Genomic DNA, 22,027 nt, shown 5'->3' with positions numbered 1-22,027 from the left:
TCACTTGGCTGGGGCAGCTGTGCCCCCCCATGGAGGGGGAGTTTTCAGGGAGAGACCCCCCCCCCACCCCCCCCCAGCTCACCCCCCCATCACTTGGCTGGGACAGCTGTGCCCCCCCCATGGAGGGGGAGTTTTCAGGGAGACCCCCCCAAGCTCACCCCCCCATCACTTGGCTGGGGCAGCTGTGCCCCCCCCATGGCGTCGCCCTTAGCAACGCTGCACGCCCCCCTCCCCTCTGTTTTGCGCCCCCCCCCTTGGGACCAGCTGGGGTCACTCGGGGAAGCTGCAAACTCTGCCCCCCTCCCCTTGGGCTGCAGAGCCGCCTCCTTGGTTCTGGCCCCGCCCCCTCGGCCCTAGCCCCGCCCCCTCTGACTCCGGCCCCGCCCCTGCACAACCCGCCGGATTCGCGCTCTGCGCTCCCTGGTCCCTCCGGCCGCCCCGTAGCGGGAGGCGAGCGGGCAGTCAGACCGCGTGGTGCGCATGCGCATGAGCCTCCCCACCCCCCCCGGCTTCCGCTATGACCCGGAAGCGGAAAGTCCCGGTAGCGACCGCGGCGGCGCGAGAGGCTTGGCGACGCGTGTGTGAGAGCGGGAGAGGAGCGGCGGCGCCATGTGAGGCCGGGGGGGCCCGAGTGGGGGGGGCGGGGATGCGCGGGGGGACTGGGGTGTGAGTGGGGGGGGCGGGAGAGGAGGGGGCGGGGCTGTGAGTGGGGGAGGGGCCGAGGAGGAGGGGGCGGGGGTGTGAGTGGGGGGGCGGGAGAGGAGGGGGCGGGGGTGTGAGTGGGGGGGGCGGGAGAGAGGGGGGCGGGGGGGGGAGGGGGAGGGGCGGGCTGGGAGGGGGGCGGGGGAGGAGAGGGGGGGGGCTGGGAGTGGGGGGGCGGGGGAGTGAGGGGGGGGGGGGGAGCGGAGGGGGCGGGGGTGTGAGGGGGGGGGGGGAGAGGAGGGGGGGCGGGGGTGGAGTGGGGGGGGCCTGGGGGGAGGGGGCGGGGGTGTGAGTGGGGGGGGCCGAGGAGGAGGGGGCGGGGGTGTGAGTGGGGGGGGCCGAGGAGGAGGGGGGGGCTGGAGGGGGATCCTGGCGGGCGAGGGGGGCGGTTTCCCTCCATACACCAGAGCTGAGCCGCGTCTCCCTGCTGGCGGGATCAGGGTCTGGGAAGGCTCCTTGATCGAGTGCTCGCTCCCCCCCCCCCATGGGGCATTGGCCCAGGAGCCTCCCTCCCGGGCGCTGCGGGCAGCGAGCGCTGGGGCAAAGGGAGGTTTATTAACCCTTCTCCTGCCTGGGGACGCAGGGGAATCCTCGGCTACTCGCTCCCCCTCCCCCCCCCCCCGTGTCAGGTAGCAAGCGGGGGGTGGAGGGGGGGAAGCTGGTGCTGGGTGGAACCGGCGGGTTTCCCCCAGCACCGTCTGGGCGTGGGGCAGAGCGGCAGCATCTGGGAGCCAGTGCAAACTGGGACGGCTTCGGCGCCCCCCGGGAGCTAACCCTGCTGCGGCTCTGCATTTTAAACGTAGTAGGAGCCGGGCTGCTGTAGGCCCCGTTCCTACTATGTTTAAAAGGCAAAGCTGCAGCGGGGGTAGCGCGCGCCCACCCCCATCGACTAATCGATAGATATTCCATTGACAACTCGATTAGCTGCAATTTAACATCCCTGCTCCTGACTGGACAATGAGAGAGTGTGTTTGTGCAGGGAACTAGTTCTTCCCCTGCCCCCTCAGCCTCTCTCCCATACAGGCCAAAGCACATGCCGCCTGCTTTGCCTGACACTGCCAAGGGGTCCCTGCGACGGGCAGCCCCCAGGCCAGCCATAGAGTCCCTCTAAGCTAGGAATCTCTTCGTCCTGCTGGGACACCCGAGATGGGGCGGCAGGAGGAGGAGGGAATGGCAGACGTTCCATGAATGTCGCATCTTCCCCCTTCTGCGCCTGCAGGAGCCTCTTAAACAAACCCAAGAGTGAGATGACGCCCGAGGAGCTGCAGAAGCGGGAGGAGGAGGAGTTCAACACGGGGCCCCTGTCCGTCCTCACCCAGTCGGTCAAGAACAACACCCAGGTGCTGATCAACTGTCGCAACAATAAGAAGCTGCTGGGCCGTGTCAAAGCCTTTGACAGGTGCGATTTCCTTCCTGCGTACATTTAACTGCTGAGGCCCTTCCCTGCCTGCCTGACCTCGGGGGCTGCGGTTTGGGCCTCCCCATTCCCTGGCAGCAAGAGCAGAACGGCCCCTCACCCGTTTCACAAGACAGATCCAAGGGGTGTGGACAGTGGTTAGTACTGTGGGGGCTGGGATCCAGGATTCCTGTGTTCTGTTCCTTGTTGTGGGAAGGAGGCCTATTGGTTAGTGGCATGGTGGGGCCACTAGGACTCCTGGGATGTATTTCCAGGTCAGAGAGGATGGCTGATTCCAACAGGAATAAACACAGTGCCCCAGGTTCCACCGGGGTGGGCCTAGCAGAGCAGGTCAGATGCTGTAAAGCAGCCTTCTCGCCAGCCGCCGGTTCTAGGTTGTCAGTCGTTCCTCTCAGCTCAGCTGCTGTGTCCCTGAATCGCTGACCCCTCCCCCCGGCTCTCTCTGCCCAGGCACTGCAACATGGTGCTAGAGAACGTCAAGGAGATGTGGACGGAGGTGCCCAAGAGCGGCAAGGGCAAGAAGAAATCGAAGCCCGTCAACAAGGATCGTTACATCTCCAAGATGTTCCTGCGGGGGGATTCAGTGATTGTGGTGCTGAGGAACCCCCTCATCGCCGGCAAATAGAACTGGCCCCAGGCCCCAGCCTGACCCAGAGCTGGGCTGGGCGGGGAACCTGCCTCCAGCCGTTTGGGACGTACTCTGCTGGTTGCATCACTCTTGGAGACCGTCCTGTTCAGATACAACTTTGCTGAGCTCTCCCCAGGTGCCTGTACCTCCCTTCTTAGCCCTTAGAGCATGGAGGGCTGAGCACAGCCCTCTCTCCCCTCCCCCACCGGCTGCCTCTGGCTCCCCCTTGCCCTGGGATTACAGGATTTCTGGGAGCAGAGCTGGTCAGGTGACCCCAGCTGTTGCAGGCCCATCCTAGGCTGCTGCCGCCCCCCCACGACCTTCGCCCCCCCTGCCCAGAGCTGCAAGGAGCTGCTGTCCTGGTGCCACCAGATCCCTGGATCAACTCGTAGCCTGGCTGCTTGGTGCTGCAGCCTCAGCTGGTTTGGGGTGGGGAGGCTCTGGGGAGATGAGAAGCTCTTCGGTCCTTGGGGTGCCTCTCCCGATGGGCCTACTCTCAGGCTCAGTTGCTGGGAGCGCGCGGTGCCGCGGTTTCCCTAGGGTGCTAGGAACAGAGAGAAGCCCTGGAAGTAGCAGCCTGACAGCCAAGGGGGACCAGCTCAGCTGAATTGTCTCTGAACTGCTCTTTAGAGGGGAGCCCGCTGCCCTGGGGATTTCAGTCTCCGCTTCCACCAGCCAGACCCGCAGCCGTTCTGCTGAGTTTGTGCGTCCAGCTGAGCGAGGCGCAGGACTGGCTGGGCCAGGAAGCCGAGTGAGCCCTGACATTTCCGGTGCAACTAGCTGAAGGGGATTTGTGCGTCCATGCTGGGTCCCGTGGGTTGTTCCTTCCTATTCTGCTCAGCTGCAAAGCAGGACAGGGACTCACGGCCTTTCCCCTCAACGCGAACCCCCAGATGCTACCAGGAGTGGGGGAAAGCCACACCTGGGGCAGCCTTCCGGCTGATCGGTGCAGAAATCCTTGGTGTCGACAGTTCCCTGGCCCCGGCCCTGAGCCTTCAGCTGCCCCAGCATCCTTGTTTCAGCAGCAGGGCCTTGTGCGTTGTAGCCAGTCTCCAGGGCAGCTCCCCTCCTTGCAGTGAGCCAGTGGCACGAGGGCCTTTTGTAATAAACAGCTCAATTTCTCTGGCTGTCTCTTGCCTGCCTCAGGTGGGGCGGTAGCACAGCTGGTGATGTGGGGTGGATCTTGCTGGCAATTGGGGGTGGGGGGAGGCTAGGCTGCTGGCAGACGCTGTGCCAAGTGAGCTAGGCTGGGGCGAGGAAGGGCTGCTGCTGGCTGGGAGGCCGAAGGCCTGTTCCAGAGTTCGATGTGTTCCTCCGCCTCCCCTCGGGAAAGGGGGGGGGAGGGACCCGCATCCTTTAAACTTGGGTTCACATCCCCTCCCTTGGTGGCAACAGGCTGTTTGGCTGCTTCTGTGGGTTGTGAACCAGCGGGCGCTCGGGGGTAAATTCTTCCCTGCCTTGTGGCCCTGGCCCGTCCCCTCCCCTGAGCTGGTCTCTGTGATGAGCAAGGGGGGGCCAGATGCCACAAGGAGAGGTGAGCCGTGGGTAGGGCAGGGCAGGCCACGGGGGTGGGGGGGGGGGGGGCTGCAGAGTTGGCACAAAGGATGCAGGGCTGGGTCCAGACAGCGGTTCCAGGGCCCTGCAGCCTGGTGGCTTCTGTCTGTCAGCTGCAGGCTGGGCTGATGTGCCCTACACTGTCAACACAGGTGGGGGTGGGGGCTGCCTCTGTAGGGATGGGAACAGCTGCCCCTATGGGGGGGAGAGGGAGATCTTCCCCCCTCCTTTACAGTGGCCACCGCGGAGCAGCTGAGGGGCCCGTCTGGCCTTGGGGGGGGAGCTATGAATGGGGTCTCATTTCCCACCCCCTGAGCCAGCCACGCCTCCCGGATCAGAGCTGGTGCCGGTCGCTAGGAAAGGCCCCGTCCCATTCCTCACCCTGGGGCTGGATTGGCACCAGCACCCACTGGAGAAGCAATTCTCAAGCGGATCTGGACCGTGAGCAAGTTTCCAAAGGGGTGGGGGGAGCCACCTGCCGCCAGCTCACCTCCACGGGCCCCCCACACCTGCAAGGATCTGCCCCCGAGTTGGTAAAAAAAAAATTTCCTCTGGATTTTGTTTTTATGTTCTAGGCCGTTGAATGTGGCTCTTCAGCCAAACGCTGGGCACAGGTGGGCTGGAGGGGAGCCTCGGAAAGAGGAGGTGGGACCCCCTGGGATGGAGAGGAAAGGTCCCATTCCTGCTTGCCCCCGAGCCAGCTGTGCATGGGGCCACCGTGAGGCGGCATCGCCCCCCACGGTCTCAGTCTGCGCTCGCCTCGGCCCAGCTGCTTAGCCAGGGACACACACACACCCCCCGCCCCGTTCCGCTCTCAATGTGACTTTGTGGTGCTCACCCAGAACAGCCCCTTAGCCGCCGGGCCGGATCGGTTACGCCTGGGGGGGCCCAGCCCCCCGCTGCCGCCAGGGGGATGAATTATTGAACAGGGGACAGATGGGCTGCTTGGCAGGGCGTCGACTCAGCCGGGGCCCAAGCCCTGGGCTGGGGTGGGGCTGGTGGGAAGGGGTGACAGTGGGGGCAGGGAGCAGCTACTTATGTGTGACCAGATGCAACCCACCCAGTGCTGGCCGACACTGGATCTGGCTGGTCTGAGCCCCTGCGAGGCTCGTCGGGCCAGCTGGGCATCAGCCCCTCCCTGAGATCTGGGGTGGGTTGGAGTTGGATCCCCTGCAGGAGAGGGGCTCTTCCCAGCCCCTCCTCCCCAAGGTCCTGGGCTCTGACTCGCAGGGGTGGGGGGCTGGATTCCAGCTTGGGGGACTGCCCTGATGTCACCCCTCTGGATCTTGACGAGCCTGGAATGGGGAAGGGATGCAGCAGCAAGGCAGATGGGGGTCAGTGGCCCCCCGCACAAAGCCATAGGGCTCCGGCCGCACTCTGGCTCGGCCAGGATCCCAGTGGGCGAGGGGTCGACCCTCTGAGCTCCAGCCCGGCTCGGGTGTCAGGCTCACCTTGCGATAAGGCGGTGCTGGCTCAGCCGCCCTGGCCTGCCGCTGCTCTGCCTCCTCCCAGCCAGATGCCCTCCCCGCCCCCCACCGCCACCTTCGGGGGAGGCGAAGGCAAAGCACTTGACAGAGCGAAATCCAAGCCGTGGCCTGCGCCGAACCTGAGCCGTGCCATCGAGCGGGTTCCTCTCACCCGGCGCGTGGCGGAGAGGCCCAGCGAAGACCAGAGAACGAGCAGACTCGATAGTCCCGGGTGGGCGGGGGAGAAGGCGGCACGGGCTGGTCACACCGGGGGAGTCGAGGAAGCCTGTTGTACTAGCCCCGGGGGCCAGCAGCAGGTCTAACGGGTGACACAGGAGGCAGGTGGGACTCAGGGCCCTAAATTTCTCTCAGGGGATCTGGCCCCAGCCCTGGAGCTGTTGGGACAGAGATTGCTCACCTAGCACTGAGATGCAGCCACCTCTGGGGCAGGGGCAGGGGCATGGGCGCGGTGTGTTAGATACCGGGTAGGATTGGCTGTGGGCACAGTCCCATGGTCAGGCTCTATGGGCCGGGTGCTGCATACACACCTAGGGTGGATGCTGCCATTTGAAGCAGGGGTGCCTCCACCAGGCCTGGGACCCTGTGTGCTCATCACGGCCTGCCCACACCTCTTCTCTCCCCCCCCCCCCCCCCCCCCGCACAGCTGGGGGGAGAACCAGGGGTCTCTGCAGGCTCTGGTCAGAGATGCCAAATAGAGCTGTGGTGTCGCAGCGCCCCCTGGTGGGAAACCGCACAGCCCCGCACACGGGAACACTCACGCACACGCAGCCTGGCACCGCCCTGCACACGGGAACACTCACGCACATGCAGCCCGGCAGCGCCCCGCACACGGGAACACTCACACACGCAGCCCGGCACCGCCCCGCACATGGGAACACACACACACATGCAGCCCGGCACTGCCCTGCACACGGGAACACACACACATGCAGCCCAGCACCGCCCTGCACACGGGAACACACACACACGCAGCCCGGCACCGCCCCGCACACGGGCACATTCACACACACGCAGCCCAGCACCGCCCCGCACACGGGAACACACACACACACAGCCCGGCACCGCCCCGCACACGGGAACGCTCACGCAGCCCGGCACTGCCCCGCACACGGGCACATTCACACACACGCAGCCCGGCACCGCCCCGCACACGGGCACATTCGCACACACGCAGCCCAGCACCGCCCCGCACACGGGCACATTCACACACACGCAGCCCGGCACCGCCCCACACACGGGAACACACACACACAGAGCCCGGCACCGCCCCGCACACGGGAACGCTCACGCAGCCCGGCACTGCCCCGCACACGGGCACATTCACACACACGCAGCCCGGCACCGCCCCGCACACGGGCACATTCACACACACGCAGCCCGGCACTGCCCCGCACACGGGCACATTCACACACATGCAGCCCGGCACCGCCCCGCACACGGGCACATTCGCACACACGCAGCCCGGCACTGCCCCGCACACGGGCACATTCGCACACGCGCAGCCCAGCACTGCCCCGCACACGGGCACATTCGCACACGCGCAGCCCGGCACTGCCCCGCACACGGGAACACACACACGCAGCCCAGCACTACCCCACACACGGGAACACACACACATGCAGCCCGGCACTGCCCCGCACACGGGAACACACACACATGCAGCCCGGCACCGCTCCGCACACGGGAACACTCACACACGCAGCCCAGCACTACCCCGCACACAGGCACAGTCACACACACACAGCCCAGCACTGCCCCGCACACGGGAACACTCACACACGCAGCCCAGCACTACCCCGCACACAGGCACAGTCACACACACGCAGCCCGGCACCGCCCCGCACACGGGAACACACACACAGCCCGGCACCGCCCCGCACACGGGAACACACACGCAGCCCAGCACCGCCCCGCACACGGGAACACACACACGCAGCCCAGCACCGCCCCGCACACGGGAACACACACACATGCAGCCCGGCACTGTCCCGCACACGGGAACACACACACATGCAGCCCAGCACCGCCCCACACACGGGAACACACACACACACAACCCGGCACCGCCCCGCACACGGGAACACACACACACGCAGCCCGGCACCGTCCCGCACACGGGAACACACACACACGCAGCCCGGCACCGCCCCGCACACGGGAACACACACACACGCAGCCCGGCACCGCCCCGCACACGGGAACACACACACACGCAGCCCGGCACCGTCCCGCACACGGGAACACACACACACGCAGCCCGGCACCGCCCCGCACACGGGAACACACACACACGCAGCCCGGCACCGCCCCGCACACGGGAACACACACACACGCAGCCCGGCACTGCCCCGCACACGGGCACAGTCACGTACACGCAGCCCGGCACCGCCCCGCACACGGGCACAGTCACGTACACGCAGCCCGGCACCGCCCCGCACACGGGCACAGTCACACACACGCAGCCTGGCACTGCCCCGCACATGGGAACACACACACAGCCCGGCACCACCCCGCACACGGGCACAGTCACACACACACATCCCGGCACCGCCCCGCACACGGGCACATTCGCACACACGCAGCCCGGCACCGCCCCGCACACGGGCACATTCGCACACACGCAGCCCGGCACCGCCCCGCACACGGGCACATTCACGCACACGCAGCCCAGCACCGCCCCACGCTAAACCGTTCCCAGGTTCCCTACCTGCTTGCTCCCCCCAGTTCTCCCTGATGGATGGAGCAGCTCTGAATTCAGCAGGGCGATGCCTTTAATGAGAGCAGCTGGATTCCCTGCCCGGAGGGCCCCACCAGCCCGGGCTGAGGGTCCCAGAGGGTTGATTTAAGGGCCAGTCCAAAGTCTGCGCCATGTAGCCACAAACAGCCGCTTGCTGAAGCCCTGAGAGAAATTCCATCTCTGCCGGCACCTCGTCCAGCGAACCCCGCAGGGCCTTTTTGTGCTGCTTTTCTCCTGCCCGGCTAAGGACAGGCTGGCCAGTCCCCTCTGGGGTGTCCTGTGCTCGGGGTGGGGTGTCCAGCTTCTCCCCCCGCCCCATCCACACCTAGAGCAAAGACGTCCGGGGAGGGGGAGTGTTGCTACTGGGCGTCAGCTTGGCTAAAAGGCCCATGGCTGGCTCTGGCAGAATGGCTCAGTGGTTAGAGCAAGAGCTGAGGGTCAGGATACCTGGGTCCTAGGCCCTGCTTCGTGCACTGTTGGTATGTGACCCCTGCATCTGGGGAGGCTGGCGTGAGCACTGAATGCTCCCAAGAATTGGGAGGCAGAGGGTATCGCTGGTGCCTGGTCTGTGGCTTGGTCCTGGGTCTACCTGAGGCTCTCTTGCCTCAGGCCCGTCCTTCAAGGCCTCCCCCCAAAGCGGTGGAACGAGGGTAAAAGGTTGGGGTGCTGAGCTGGGGTGGGAGCAGGCAGAGGAGCCGGCTGGGTGGGTTCAGGGGGAAGGGGACGGGTGAGGCTTTGGGGCAGAATGTTGGGGGCGTGGCTATGATTCTGGCACCCAAGGTGGGAGGGGCCACCACCCCTGGTGTAGTGCAGGCAGGGGTCTCAAACCCATGGCCTAGCTATGGCCCCAGCAGCTTCGCAGTCCAGCCTGCGCGCAGCTGCTGGCACATGAGACCTGGGGGGCGAGGGGGTGTCTGTATCCTAAGCCCTACCCCTGCTCTGACCAGGCCTCGCCTGGGAGAAGGCGGCGGAGGGGACCCAGCTCCTGCAGCCGGTCCCAGCCTGCCCAGGGTCCCACCGGCCCATCCACACACGGGGCACCGTCCCGTCCGTAGGACAGCTGGGTGCAGGCCTGGGGTGGGGATGCCCCGAACCAGGGACGCGCTGGCGGCAGCCCAGAGCTAGCAGCCGGAAGCTGCTCTAGTCCCACTGGGGGTCAAATTATTTGGGGCCAGCAGGTGGGGACGGGAGGGAACGTGCAGAGACCCCCTTCCCTTCCCTTCCCTTCCCTTCCCTTCCCTTCCCCGGAGTTCTGCTAGGAGGGGGATGCGAGGATTGGCACTGGCCCTATGGCACATTGAGTTTGAGACCCCCTGGTCTAAAGGGGTCCTGGGTTCTTCTCCCATCTGTCCGGGCCAGAAGTGGGGAGTCACATTCCCCCGGGGAGCAGTGAGTCTCGACAGCCTCCGTGAGCCCAGCAATGCAAAAGAGGGGCCCTCGTCACTTCCCCGGCAGGGAGCTGTTCCGTCTGGGCTGCCCGGCCCTGTCGGACGTGGTGAGCCCAGAGGCAGAGAGCTTTCCTGGGACGGAGGCGGGCGAGGGGCGCGCAGCGCAGGAGATGGCGGCCGTGAAGGCCTGGCGGAAGGAGCGCATGCGGAAGACGTACACCACGGGGTTGATGGCGGAGTTGGCGTGGGAGAGGACGATGGCCGCCAGCACCAGCGTGCCGGGAACGGGGCAGCCGGGGCAGAAGAGCCGCACGGCGTTGATGACGTGGAGGGGCAGCCAGCAGAGGGCGAAGCAGAAGAGGACGATGAAGAGCGAGGTGGCCAGCCGCAGCTCCTTGCGCAGGACGCGGCGGCGCCGGGCCTGCCGGCTCACGTCCACCTCCCGTTCGGCCACCTTGCGGATCTGCCGCTTGGCCTCCAGGAAGATGCGGCCGTAGAGGACCAGCATGGCGGCCAGCGGCAGCAGCATGCAGGCCAGGAAGTTGAAGTAGACCTTGTAGGTCTCCTCGATGAAGGCGTTGAAGACGCATGGCCCGTCGGGCGGGAAAGGCTTGTGCCAGCCCATGAGGGGCAGCGAGCCGATCACGGTGGCCAGCACCCAGCTGCCCAGGATGGCCAGGAGCGCGTTGTGGGGCGTCATGAGGGACAGGTAGCGGAAGGGCTTGAGGATGGAGATGTACCGCTCCACCGCGATGGCCAGCAGGCCGAAGACCGAGGCCTGCGTGAAGACCAGCAGGGTGCAGAGCATCAGCAAACACAACGTCGGCCGGCCCTGCGGCAGCCCCGCGTCCGCCAGCTGGGCACAGGGGATGGCCACGGCCCCCACCAAGACGTCGGCCACGGCCAGCGAGACCAGGAAGTGGTTGGTCACCACGGCGCGCAGCTTCCGGTCCCGCAGGATGACGGTGCAGATGAAGAGGTTGCCCGCGATGGACAGCACGGCCGTGGCGCTCTCCGTCAGGAAATACGGCACGTCCAGGCCGGGCGAGCTCCCGTTCGAGGCCCCCAGGTGGGGTGGAGCAGGGATGGACGGGAAGGACCAATTGGGGAAAGTGTCCAGGGTAGCTGGGACTCCGGTCATGTCATTCCAGGCTCCTCGCGGGGCCCTCAGCGCCCCCGAGTCTCCGTGCTCCATCTGGGCAGCTGCAAGGAGGAAAACCAGAGCTCAGTCTATGGCCAACCCGTGCCAGGGGGCTGGGCTACGGGGGCTGGACTCTGCCGGTGGATTGGGTAAGGAGGCAGTTCCAGTCTGACCTGGCCTGTGGTCTGCACATCACGCCAGAGGATCTGGTGGGCCCCAGCAATCTAGGACAGTGGTGCGCAACCTTTTTTGATCTGCAACCCCCACGCTGTAGGGACCGCCAACTGCCAGGCCCAGCCTCCATCCGGCCGGATCTAAGCACCGTGTGTCCACACCTAGCCCCCACCCAGCTGGTTCTAAGTCTCATGACCCCTTGGGAAGACATCTGTGACCCCCCCGTGGGGTCGTGACCCATGGGTTGCGCACACTGGTCTAGAAAATTGGAGAAAACTGAATGTATGTTGTAAGCTTTACGGCGCTTTGTTAGTTTTGTCCTTTTTACACCCAAACATTTCATCGCCCGCCCGGCTCCGATTAAGTTGTTTGAACAAATACGTTGCAAAGGTAGAAAAAAAAACGTGTCTGAAAACTGTAGGTACTGGGGGTACTTTATTAAGAAAGGTTGAGAGACACTGAGCTAGGAAAGGGAGCTGGAGAAGGCCCCGTTCTCCTGCTCCTGAGAGCTAAGGCCCCGAGGTGCAGGAGTCAGAGGGACACTGGATGACCCCGCCCTGTGTGCAGTAGCTATCGAGGGGCTGTGCCCACACCCAGCAGGCAACCCCTTATTCCCGGATCATAGTTTGAGGCTGCGGCTTCCATTAACAGGGAGGGAGCCGCTGGCCTGGCTCCTCCGTCCCTGGCAGTTTTCTCGAGCCAGGTGAGCTGTTAGTCAATACGATCTCTAGCTCAGCTGGGAATTAATCCGGTGGCGCCCCATGGCCTGGGTCACCCAGGAGTCAGCCTAGACCAGCCGGGCAACCCAGGCTCATGAGTGGCCTCCATCTCAATGGGCCGCAAGGCGGTGGGAACCCAGGGGGTCTCCCGGGGCAGGGCGGTTTGCTCAGGGTGCTGGTGTGTCTGGAATGTGCAAGGTGCCAATGGAACCGTGGCAGCGCTGTGATTGGCTGCCGTGGGAGCGCCCGGCTCTCACAGGCAGCGCTGTGATTGGCTGCCATGGGAGTGCCCGGCTCTCACAGGCAGTGCTGTGATTGGCTGCAGTGGGAGCACCCAGCTCTCACAGGCAGCGCTGTGATTGGCTGCCGAGGGAGCACCCGGCTCTCAAAGGCAGCACTGTGATTGGCTGCCGAGGGAGCACCCGGCTCTCACAGGCAGCGCTGTGATTGGCTGCAGTGGGAGCGCCCAGCTCTCACAGGCAGCGCTGTGATTGGCTGCAGAGGGAGCGCCCGGCTCTCACAGGCAGCCCTGTGATTGGCTGCCGAGGGAGCACCCGGCTCTCACAGGCAGCGCTGTGATTGGCTGCCGTGGGAGCGCCCAGGTCTCACAGGCAGCGCTGTGATTGGCTGCAGAGGGAGCACCCGGCTCTCACAGGCAGCGCTGTGATTGGCTGCAGTGGGAGCGCCCAGCTCTCACAGGCAGCGCTGTGATTGGCTGCAGAGGGAGCGCCCGGCTCTCACAGGCAGCCCTGTGATTGGCTGCCAAGGGAGCACCCGGCTCTCAAAGGCAGCACTGTGATTGGCTGCCGAGGGAGCACCCGGCTCTCACAGGCAGCGCTGTGATTGGCTGCAGAGGGAGCACCCGGCTCTCACAGGCAGCGCTGTGATTGGCTGCAGTGGGAGCGCCCAGCTCTCACAGGCAGCGCTGTGATTGGCTGCAGTGGGAGCGCCCGGCTCTCACAGGCAGCGCTGTGATTGGCTGCCGTGGGAGCGCCCAGCTCTCACAGGCAGCGCTGTGATTGGCTGCAGAGGGAGCACCCGGCTCTCACAGGCAGCGCTGTGATTGGCTGCAGTGGGAGCGCCCAGCTCTCACAGGCAGCACTGTGATTGGCTGCAGAGGGAGCACCCAGCTCTCACAGGCAGCGCTGTGATTGGCTGCAGAGGGAGCACCCAGCTCTCACAGGGAGCACTGTGATTGGCTGCAGAGGGAGCACCCGGCTCTCACAGGCAGTGCTGTGATTGGCTGCCGTGGGAATGCCCGGCTCTCACAGGCAGTGCTGTGATTGGCTGCCGAGGGAGCACCCGGCTCTCACAGGCAGCGCTGTGATTGGCTGCCGAGGGAGCACCCGGCTCTCACAGGCAGCACTGTGATTGGCTGCCGAGGGAGCACCCGGCTCTCACAGGCAGCACTGTGATTGGCTGCCGTGGGAGCGCCCAGCTCTCACAGGCAGCGCTGTGATTGGCTGCAGAGGGAGCGCCCGGCTCTCACAGGCAGCGCTGTGATTGGCTGCAGTGGGAGCGCCCGGCTCTCACAGGCAGCGCTGTGATTGGCTGCAGAGGGAGCACCCAGCTCTCACAGGCAGCGCTGTGATTGGCTGCAGAGGGAGCACCCAGCTCTCACAGGCAGTGCTGTGATTGGCTGCAGAGGGAGCACCCAGCTCTCACAGGCAGCGCTGTGATTGGCTGTAGAGGGAGCACCCGGCTCTCACAGGCAGCACTGTGATTGGCTGCCGTGGGAGCGCCCAGCTCTCACAGGCAGCGCTGTGATTGGCTGCAGAGGGAGCGCCCGGCTCTCACAGGCAGCGCTGTGATTGGCTGCCGCGGGAATGCCCGGCTCTCACAGGCAGTGCTGTGATTGGCTGCCGTGGAAGCGCCAGGCTTTCACAGGCAGTGCTGTGATTGGCTGCTGCGGGAGCGCCCAGCTCTCCCAGGCAGCGATGTGATTGGCTGCCGTGGGAGTGCCCGGCTCTCCCAGCCAATGTGCAGGAGGTGCCGATGGAACTGTGGCCACACTGTGATTGGCTGCCGCAGGAGCACCCAGCTCTCACAGGCAGCGCTGTGATTGGCTGCAGAGGGTGCGCCCAGCTCTCCCAGGCGGTTGTGTGCAATCAGCACATCCCTCCCTTTGCACCTGTCCGTCCTTTCGTGTGTGTGTCCCGGGAGTAATCCCGGTAGGAAAAAGGCCACGTGGACGGAAAGCAGCAGAATCTGTCAGCCCTGCACGTGGGCAACGGTGAACAAATTGTCCCATAGGCCACACAGAGCCCTGATGGGCCCCAAATTGCCCACCACTGGCCTAGATGGACACAACGGCCCTGGACGCTCTGGCCCAGGGGAGATGTTGGAGCCAGGTTGAAGCAAGAGGCAAGTGCACAGGGTGGGTGGTGGAGTCGTGGTGTGTGAGGTGGGGGGGTAAGACATTCATCCCACTTGCGGTGCCTGTCGGCTGGGCAGGGAGGGCGTGTCGACACTGCTGTTATTTCGAAAGAACAAGCGGAGCGGCCACACCATCCAGCCTGTTCTTTCGAAATAACAGCTCCTGCTTGTGATGGGGAAGAGCCTGAAAGACACCCTGAAGTGATAGCTGCCCGCTCACCCAGTACGGTGAGGCCCCTTTGGCTGACACTCTCGAGTCACTTTTGTATCGTTGCAAATGTTGCCACCTCGCAGTTTCTCTCTTTATTGATGTGTGATGCCACGTGTCTAAAGAGAGGAACTTGGCTACCCAAAGGGGAACTTGGCTGCCCCTCTCAAGTTTTTTGAGTGAGGTAGGTTCTTATTTTTGCTCAGTCTCAGGTAGCACCCAGGTCCCCTCCTGCTTCACAGCTGGACCAAGCATGAGCTCCTGTCAGCCCTTGCAGCCTTTTATAGGGGCCTGCCTGGCCCTGATTGGCTGACTGCTCCCTGCCCTGATTGGCCAGGGTTCCACAAGTCTCCTCTGGCTCACCTGTAACCCTCTCCCTGCTGGAGTGGATGACAGCACCACTACACCTCAGCATGGGTTAAGTGCAAATTGATGCTGAATGAATTTTCTGTGGAGTTAAGGGTCACAGAACTAGCGCCATCTGGGCAGAGGTTTGAACCAGGCACCGTGACCCGATGAGGGCGGGAGACACGAGATCACAGAGAAACAGGCCAGGACAGAGAGAAAGGGGGAGGCAGGAAAGCCGAGGAGACTGTACATGCAGAAAAATACAGAGAGAGATGTTTAGGGTTGGCTAAAGAGGGTTTGGGGTGGGGGACTGTACGCTAAGAAATGGCTTTTTTGCGTCTTGATTCCCGCTGATGTTCAGAGCCAGGACTTCGTACATTCCTGGGCAATCAACAAGGCGACATCGAAGAAAATCCAACACTCCATCAATGTCTGTCTTCCTGGAACCTCCCCAGAGCTTGGGTCAAAAAGGGGCCATGATATTTATCATGCAAGGCAGGCCCGGGCGTCTGCTGTGCACCTTTGCATGGGTGTTTGCACTGTGCAAGGCCCTGCTAGACCCCGGAGTCAAAGACGGCACAAGGCGGGGCCGTCTGGCACACTGCCAGTGCTCTAGAGAGAGCCAGATTCTGCTCCCAATCGCAGTGTAAACCCGAGTGATGTCATCATGGGCCGGGCGCTATTCGGGGATTCTGGAATCCAGGCGGCTGGAGGCTCTCGGCTTCTGTTTCAAGAACGACCGTTTCCAGCTATCGGATCTGTGCCCAGAAAACGGAGGCCTTGAGAGCCCCGAAGCCCCCCCGCCCGATCCATTTTAAAATCAAGATCTCGTGGCTTTTAAGAGGCCGGCAGGATTTTGAGGAGCCGACTTGTGGTTTTGTGCCGCTTGAGGCGGTAGGAGTGTTATTACTGCCCCCAAACTGAGATCAGAGCAGGATCCATCTTTGCAGAGATGCCGACTACAAAATGCTTTAGCGGCTCGGTGAGTTTTTCAAGGCAGAGGGGCTAGCTCTGCTTTTAAAAGAGGGGTCGGCACGTGAGTGGAGTAGGCACTGGTTGGCGACTCAGGACCCCTGGGTTCTGCTCCTGCCCCACGGCGTGAGCATGGCCCGACTCCCTCCCCCACTTCTCATCACTTAGAGGAGGAACTTCCCCGAAGACTGTGGGAGTGGTGCTCCCGAACTGCCTCCGGCGCCCGAGCGCTCCAGCTATTTCCAGTCACAGGCAGTGTATTGATCACAGCTGGAGAGGGGGAATTGTCATCTCAAAAAAGACACATTGGCATTGGAAACGATTCAGAAAAGGGCAACAAAAACGAGGAGGGGTTTGGAACAGGTCCCACGTGCAGAGAGATTAACAAGACTTGGATTTTTCAGTTTCGAAAAGAGGAGACTAAGCGGGCAGGGGGCGGGGCATGAGAGAGGTCTATAAAATCATGACAGGTGTGGAAAAAGTGAATAAGGAAAAGTTATTGACTTGTTCCCATAATATAAGCACGAGGGGTCACCCAATGAAATGAACAGGCAGCAGGTTTAAAACAAACCAAAGGACGTTTTTCTTCACTCAGCGCACAGTCAACCTGTGGAACTCCTCGCCAGAGGAGGTTGTGAAGACTAAGACTTTAACAGGGTTCAAAAAAGAGCTCATTAAATTCATGGAGGTGAGGTCTATCAATGGCTATTAGCCAGGATGGTAGGAATGGTGTCCCTAGTCTCTGTTTTTCCCAGGCTGGGAAGAGATGACAGGGGAGGGATCACTGGAAAATTCCCTGTTCTGTTCCCTCCCTCTGGGGCATCTGGCCTTGGCCACTGTGGGCAGACAGGACACTGGGCTAGATGGACCTTTGCTCTGACGCGGTCTGGCTGCTCTTATGTTTTCCTCTGTTGTGGGGGGCACCTGGGCAGATCTCTCCTAAGCGGGCCCCTCTTGTTTGCTGGCTGCAGGGCACAAGGGCTTTGCCTCCTGGGACGCTTTTTGCCTGTCCTGAGTTACCAGGCTGAGTGTGGGGGGAATTGAATGGCCTGAGTTGAATGGATCTGCCGGCCGCCTCCTCTCTGAATCTACCCACGAGCCGCTGTTGCAAAAACTCACCCGCCAAGGCTGCGCGTCCATCGCTCCCACGGGGCATTGGTCCCGGGGGGATCTCGCGGGGTCAGCTGGCGGCTGGCATGTCCCCAAGCCCCGTCGCGCCAGCCCTGGCCCGGCACAGCCTGGCGCTCGGTCCGCCCACACCGGGTGTTTGCAAGGACTGGCTGTGATAAGCAGCGGGGCCTGTAGAGGCAGCTGCTTTGCCCAGTGGGAGAGAGAGCTGGGTGGACGAAGGAGGAGGGGATGTTTGTGGGTGGCGCTGAAGGGAAACAGACAGGGACTGCTGGGCGGGGCGGGGGGCCACAGGGACATGACCTGCCCCCTTTGATCCTATTGCTGCTGCACCCAAGAGGGCTCAGAGTTGCTGTTCATCATCGGGGTCAGATGGGGGAGCAACATCTTTGGGGAAGGTGCAGCCCCCCTCCCCACCATGAATTTTAGGGCAGAGAGTCTCCCTCGGTGACTCCTGCATTGGGGCATTCTCCCTGCTTCCCCACAATTCCTCCCTTCGTTTCCGACCCCTTGTCTCTTCCCCATCTCCCAGGGCTGCTGTCCTCCAGGAGGTGCTGAATCCAGAGCTGGCTGCAGTTTGGGGAGGGGGCAGAACTCCCCCCACCCCGTCACGGGGCGGGCGGCTGAGCTTGCAGCTGAGCCAGAACTCAGGAAGGTGGGCTCCATTTCCCCCTTTTAGCAGCAAGACTCAACCGTAAGTGTGGCTGGATGCAAGACGAGGAGCGTGTGGCTGGTAAAGCTAACGTAGACCGGGCCTTGGACTGAAAAAAGGCCTTTTCCACTGCCTTGTGCTCCGGTTTGCCTCCATCACACCCTAAATTATGCCAGGACAATTTCCCTGGGGAGACTCGGTCTCACTTACCAGGCAAAATGTATGAAAACCAGATTGAAATTGATGGAGCGTGTCCACACACAAAGGCCGTATTGAATGAGGTTAAAAAGGAGGATAGGACAGAGGTCTATACAGTCATGGCTGGTACGGAGAAAATAAATAAGTGTTATTTACTCCTTCTCATAACACCAAATTAATTAATAGGCAGCAGATTTAAACAGACAAAAAACAGAAGGGTTTCATCACACAGTCAACCTGTGGAACTCCTTGCCAGAGGATGGTATAAAGGACAAGACTACTACAGGGTTCAAAAAAGAGTTTGATACATTCATGGTGTACAGGTCTATCAATGGCTATTAGCCAAAATGGACAGGGATGGGGTCCCTAGTCTGTTTGTCAGAAGATGGGAATGGTCGACGGGATGGATCACTGGATGAGTCCCTGTTCTGTTTCCTCCCTCTGGGGCACCTGGCATTGGCCACTATCAGAGGACAGGACACTGGACTAGATGGACCTTTGCTCTGACCCAGTAGGGCCTTATGTTATGTTCTTACCAAGTTCCATATTTTACGGTTTTGTTAGATCAAAAGTGCAAATGTGTCCCGGGGGGGCATTCTTTCGGGTGACTGTGGGACGCACGCTGCCTCTGGGCAGTATGAAAATTGGTGACAGGAGGGAATTAAAACCCCGATCTAAGGATTCAGCCTTTGAAGCGTTGCCTTGGGTAGGGCAGGGAGGGATACACCTTTTGTCTGCCTGTGATGTGAGGGCAGATCAAAGTGTCACGGGGGACAGGCGTATCAGAAGTGCTCCTGCATGGCTTGCTTGGAGCAGAAGCTGTGAGGGCAGCCAGACCCATTGCCGGGGTTGGGGGCGGGAGGGAAGTCTCTGGAAACATGGTTGTGATTCGTTTTCCCTGGAATGCTTTTATCTTAGGACTCCATGTGCTTGCTTAGCAAGGGGGCAGCACCCGGCATTGCCTTACCAGCGATCTCGGAGCAGAGCGGGAAAGCAGGCTGCACTAGGCAGGCGGGCTTGGGCAACTCACAGCTTAGGCGGGGAGCAGTGAAGCCGGTCGGGTCTGCACCCAGGAGAGGGGAGGGCTGAGAAGCCGGGGTCTGCACTTGCTGGAGCGTGCCCTGCATGGTGACTGTTTACGCACGTGTGAGCAGGGAAGGGCGAGGACGGGAAGAGGGTTTATCCGGACCTGCTGACTCATGTTGACACTTCAGGAAGGTGCCTCGTGAGCCACTATGCAGGGGGAAGCAAGCGCCTTTTCAGCTGGCTGAAGCCACCTGTTTTGCTAACCTGATGCAACTCCAGGTCAGGAGGATGTGGGTGCAGGGTGATAGCCAAGGGGTCAGTTCCCTGCTCTGCCTCAGATTTCCTGGGTGAGTCTGTTAGTCTGTGCCTCAGTTTCCCCATCCATACGAGGGGAGTCAGAGCAGGGCCCTGCCTCATAAGCGCATCGGTGAGGAGCAGCACACCCCAGATTGTGAGCTGCTGGAGAAGCAGGGGAGTGCCTAAGGCAGGGGTGGGGAACCTAAGACCTGGGGGCCAGCTGCGTCCCCTGGCTTGCCTGGATCCGGCCCCCAACATTGGGGAAGCCCGTGCTGGTGCTCCAACCCCCCTGCCACCAACCCACAGGGCGGGAGCACACAAAATCTAGGGGCCTGGGCCCTCCTAGGCCCTGATGTGCGAGGGGAAAGTGGGGAGCGTTTTTCTCCTTCTCCGTCAGAGGCTTCTCATTTGTGTGAGGCCCCCGACGGATTTTTCTGTGGGTCAGCGGCCCCTGACCCAAAAAAGCGTCTGTCCTCTCAGCTGAGGTAAGACCTTGCACCGATTCACTAAACTGGGTTTAAAATACCGACTAGACTGGCACCTATTTCTCCGGAAGGAACGAGGGCTTTGGCTGTTGATCCGCAGAAAGGAAAATTCAGCCAATAGCTTTGAGGGGTTTTTTTAAGACGGAGCCAACTGTTTACTGTTCCGGCAAAGCAGCGCAGAGCGCTCTTATCTGGATGCGCGTCTGGTGAGCCATTTTCCAATCTCTCGCTGATCAAGGCCATTGTGAGCCGGCGTTATCGAAGAGACGCCTCATTAAACCTCATAAGAGCGAAAATGTGTAAGCGGCGTCAACCGAAAATTGTGGCCCTGAGTATACAGACGCTAAAGAAATGGGTTTGGGAGCCGAACGGGCGTGCGGCACGCGTGGGGTGAACCAGAAAGTCGGGCCCAGGTCACGACATGATCCACTCAGTGCTTGCAGCCCCTGGGTGGAGTGGCGCCAGATTTACGCCGGCCTGGGCGAATGCGGTTTGAGGGCACTGCTGTTCCTTTTCTCTTCCCGGCGCTTTTCAGCTGTGAGAACTCTCCAGCGACTGAGTTAACGCCTCCTGTCGCTGAACAAATATTTGTTACTGAATAAAAATAATACACCCTGGAGTGGGGAGAAATTTCCCAAGGGTGTTTAAAGGTAACTGCTCTGTCGTCTGCTTGTATTGTGCTAGCCCCTAGGGGTGCCAGACTGGGGGGGTCAACAGCCCCCCCTGCCAGGCCCTGTACATAATGAAAAGATGATCTGATTTATGCTTGGTTACACCCGCTGGGGATCTGGCCCCATTGATCAGCTGGGACAAGGGTTCTCTGACTTTTTTTCCTGGGCCCTTTTTTGAACATATTTCAGGCTGTGATGTCACCCCTTCTACATCATACCACCCTTACTCCTGGTGGCAGCACAGCCTTCAAAACGGGGTGCCCCCCCCATAGTCTCACAACCCCCTTTTGGGTCAGGACCCCCGATTGGAGAATGGCTGGTTTAGAACCTCCCAAACGCGGTTGCTCACGGGGTTGGCTGAAGTGCCCTTGTATCCCACTGCTGGGACAAACAGTTTTTTTCCCCATGAAAAACAATGGTAAGGTGGCAAACCAGATAAGCCTTCCACAGCTGGGCGCTTTCCCACAGCCCCAGCACCAGAGAAGGAAGCCGCAGTCTCCTTCTCCGTCTCCCTCTTTTAGATACCTCTGAATCACAGAGGGGCAGTTAAATTGGAGTTAGTGGGGCCAAATCCCCAATGGAGTCAATGGGGCTACGCTGATTTACACCACTGGAGGCTGCCCCGGCCTCCTCTCCTGCGCCCCCATCCCTGCCCTTTGGCCGTAATACTACCGGCTTTCTGAGCTCTCCATAGGGACGGTCACTGGGGGAAGGGAAGGGGCAATTCCAGAGGGCTCACAATGTCACTTGGCCTCGGTAGGGTGTGGGGTGGTGCCCCCTGCTAAGTCAGAGCCCGCACACCCAGCTCGGGGCCACTCCCGGGGGCGGTGACAGGGGGGTTCGTGCAGGGGGCAATGCCGAGCACAGAGTGCGCCGGGGGCAGCTGCCAGGACGGAGCTGGCAAGGACCCAGCGCGCGGCACGGGGCCGGGGGGCCAGCTGGGCACAGGGAGAGCTGTCACCAGCCATGATGTCCGATGGACTGCAGCCCCTTTGACCTGGGCCCTCGCGCCCAGCTCTGGCCCCAGCCCCCCTCCTGCCCCCAGCCTCCTCTCCTGCCCCCCAGCTCCCTCTCCTGCCCCCTCTCCTGCCCCCAGCCCCCTCTCCTGCCCCCAGGCCCCCCTCCTGCCCCCAGCCTCCTCTCCTGCCCCCAGCCTTCCCCCCAGCCCCCCTCCTGCCCCCAGCCTCCTCTCCTGCCCCCAGCCTTCCCCCCAGCCCCCCCTCCTGCCCCCAGCCTCCTCTCCTGCCCCCAGCCTTCCCCCCAGCCCCCCTCCTGCCCCCAGCCTCCTCTCCTGCCCCCAGCCTTCCCCCCAGCCCCCCTCCTGCCCCCAGCCTCCTCTCCTGCCCCCAGCCTTCCCCCCAGCCCCCTCTCCTGCCCCCAGCCTCCTCTCCTGCCCCCAGCCTTCCCCCCAGCCCCCTCTCCTGCCCCCAGCCTCCTCTCCTGCCCCCAGCCTTCCCCCCAGCCCCCCTCCTGCCCCCAGCCTCCTCTCCTGCCCCCAGCCTTCCCCCCAGCCCCCCTCCTGCCCCCAGCCTCCTCTCCTGCCCCCAGCCTTCCCCCCAGCCCCCTCTCCTGCCCCCAGCCTCCTCTCCTGCCCCCAGCCTTCCCCCCAGCCCCCTCTCCTGCCCCCAGCCTCCTCTCCTGCCCCCAGCCTTCCCCCCAGCCCCCCTCCTGCCCCCAGCCTCCTCTCCTGCCCCCAGCCTTCCCCCCAGCCCCCCTCCT

General features: G+C 62.6%; 2 protein-coding genes across 2 annotated transcripts; one reads left to right on the top strand and one right to left on the bottom strand.

Annotated features, from left to right (window-relative positions):
* The first annotated feature begins 455 nt into the window (after positions 1–455).
* On the top strand, positions 456–3,869 carry SNRPD2 (small nuclear ribonucleoprotein D2 polypeptide). The gene is made up of 3 exons (XM_075915121.2): positions 456–611; positions 1,922–2,101; positions 2,570–3,869. Coding segments are annotated over exons 1-3 (357 nt in total). The 5' UTR covers positions 456–609; the 3' UTR covers positions 2,745–3,869.
* A 4,606-nt stretch (positions 3,870–8,475) lies between these two features.
* Positions 8,476–17,425, bottom strand: LOC106731898 (adenosine receptor A1-like). The gene is made up of 2 exons (XM_075915551.2): positions 16,971–17,425; positions 8,476–11,116 (listed from the first exon to the last, which is right to left on the bottom strand). The coding sequence occupies exons 1-2, from the start codon at positions 17,005–17,007 to the stop codon at positions 9,966–9,968; spliced, it is 1,188 nt and encodes a 395-aa protein (XP_075771666.2). The 5' UTR covers positions 17,008–17,425; the 3' UTR covers positions 8,476–9,965.
* Positions 17,426–22,027: the final 4,602 nt, after the last annotated feature.

The sequence above is a fragment of the Pelodiscus sinensis genome, chromosome 18 (assembly GCF_052426305.1).
Source record: "Pelodiscus sinensis isolate ZL-2025 chromosome 18, ASM5242630v1, whole genome shotgun sequence".
NCBI lineage: Eukaryota > Metazoa > Chordata > Testudines > Trionychidae > Pelodiscus > Pelodiscus sinensis.
Note: the sequence above shows the minus strand (reverse complement) of the source record. Positions and strands in the feature narration are given on the sequence as shown.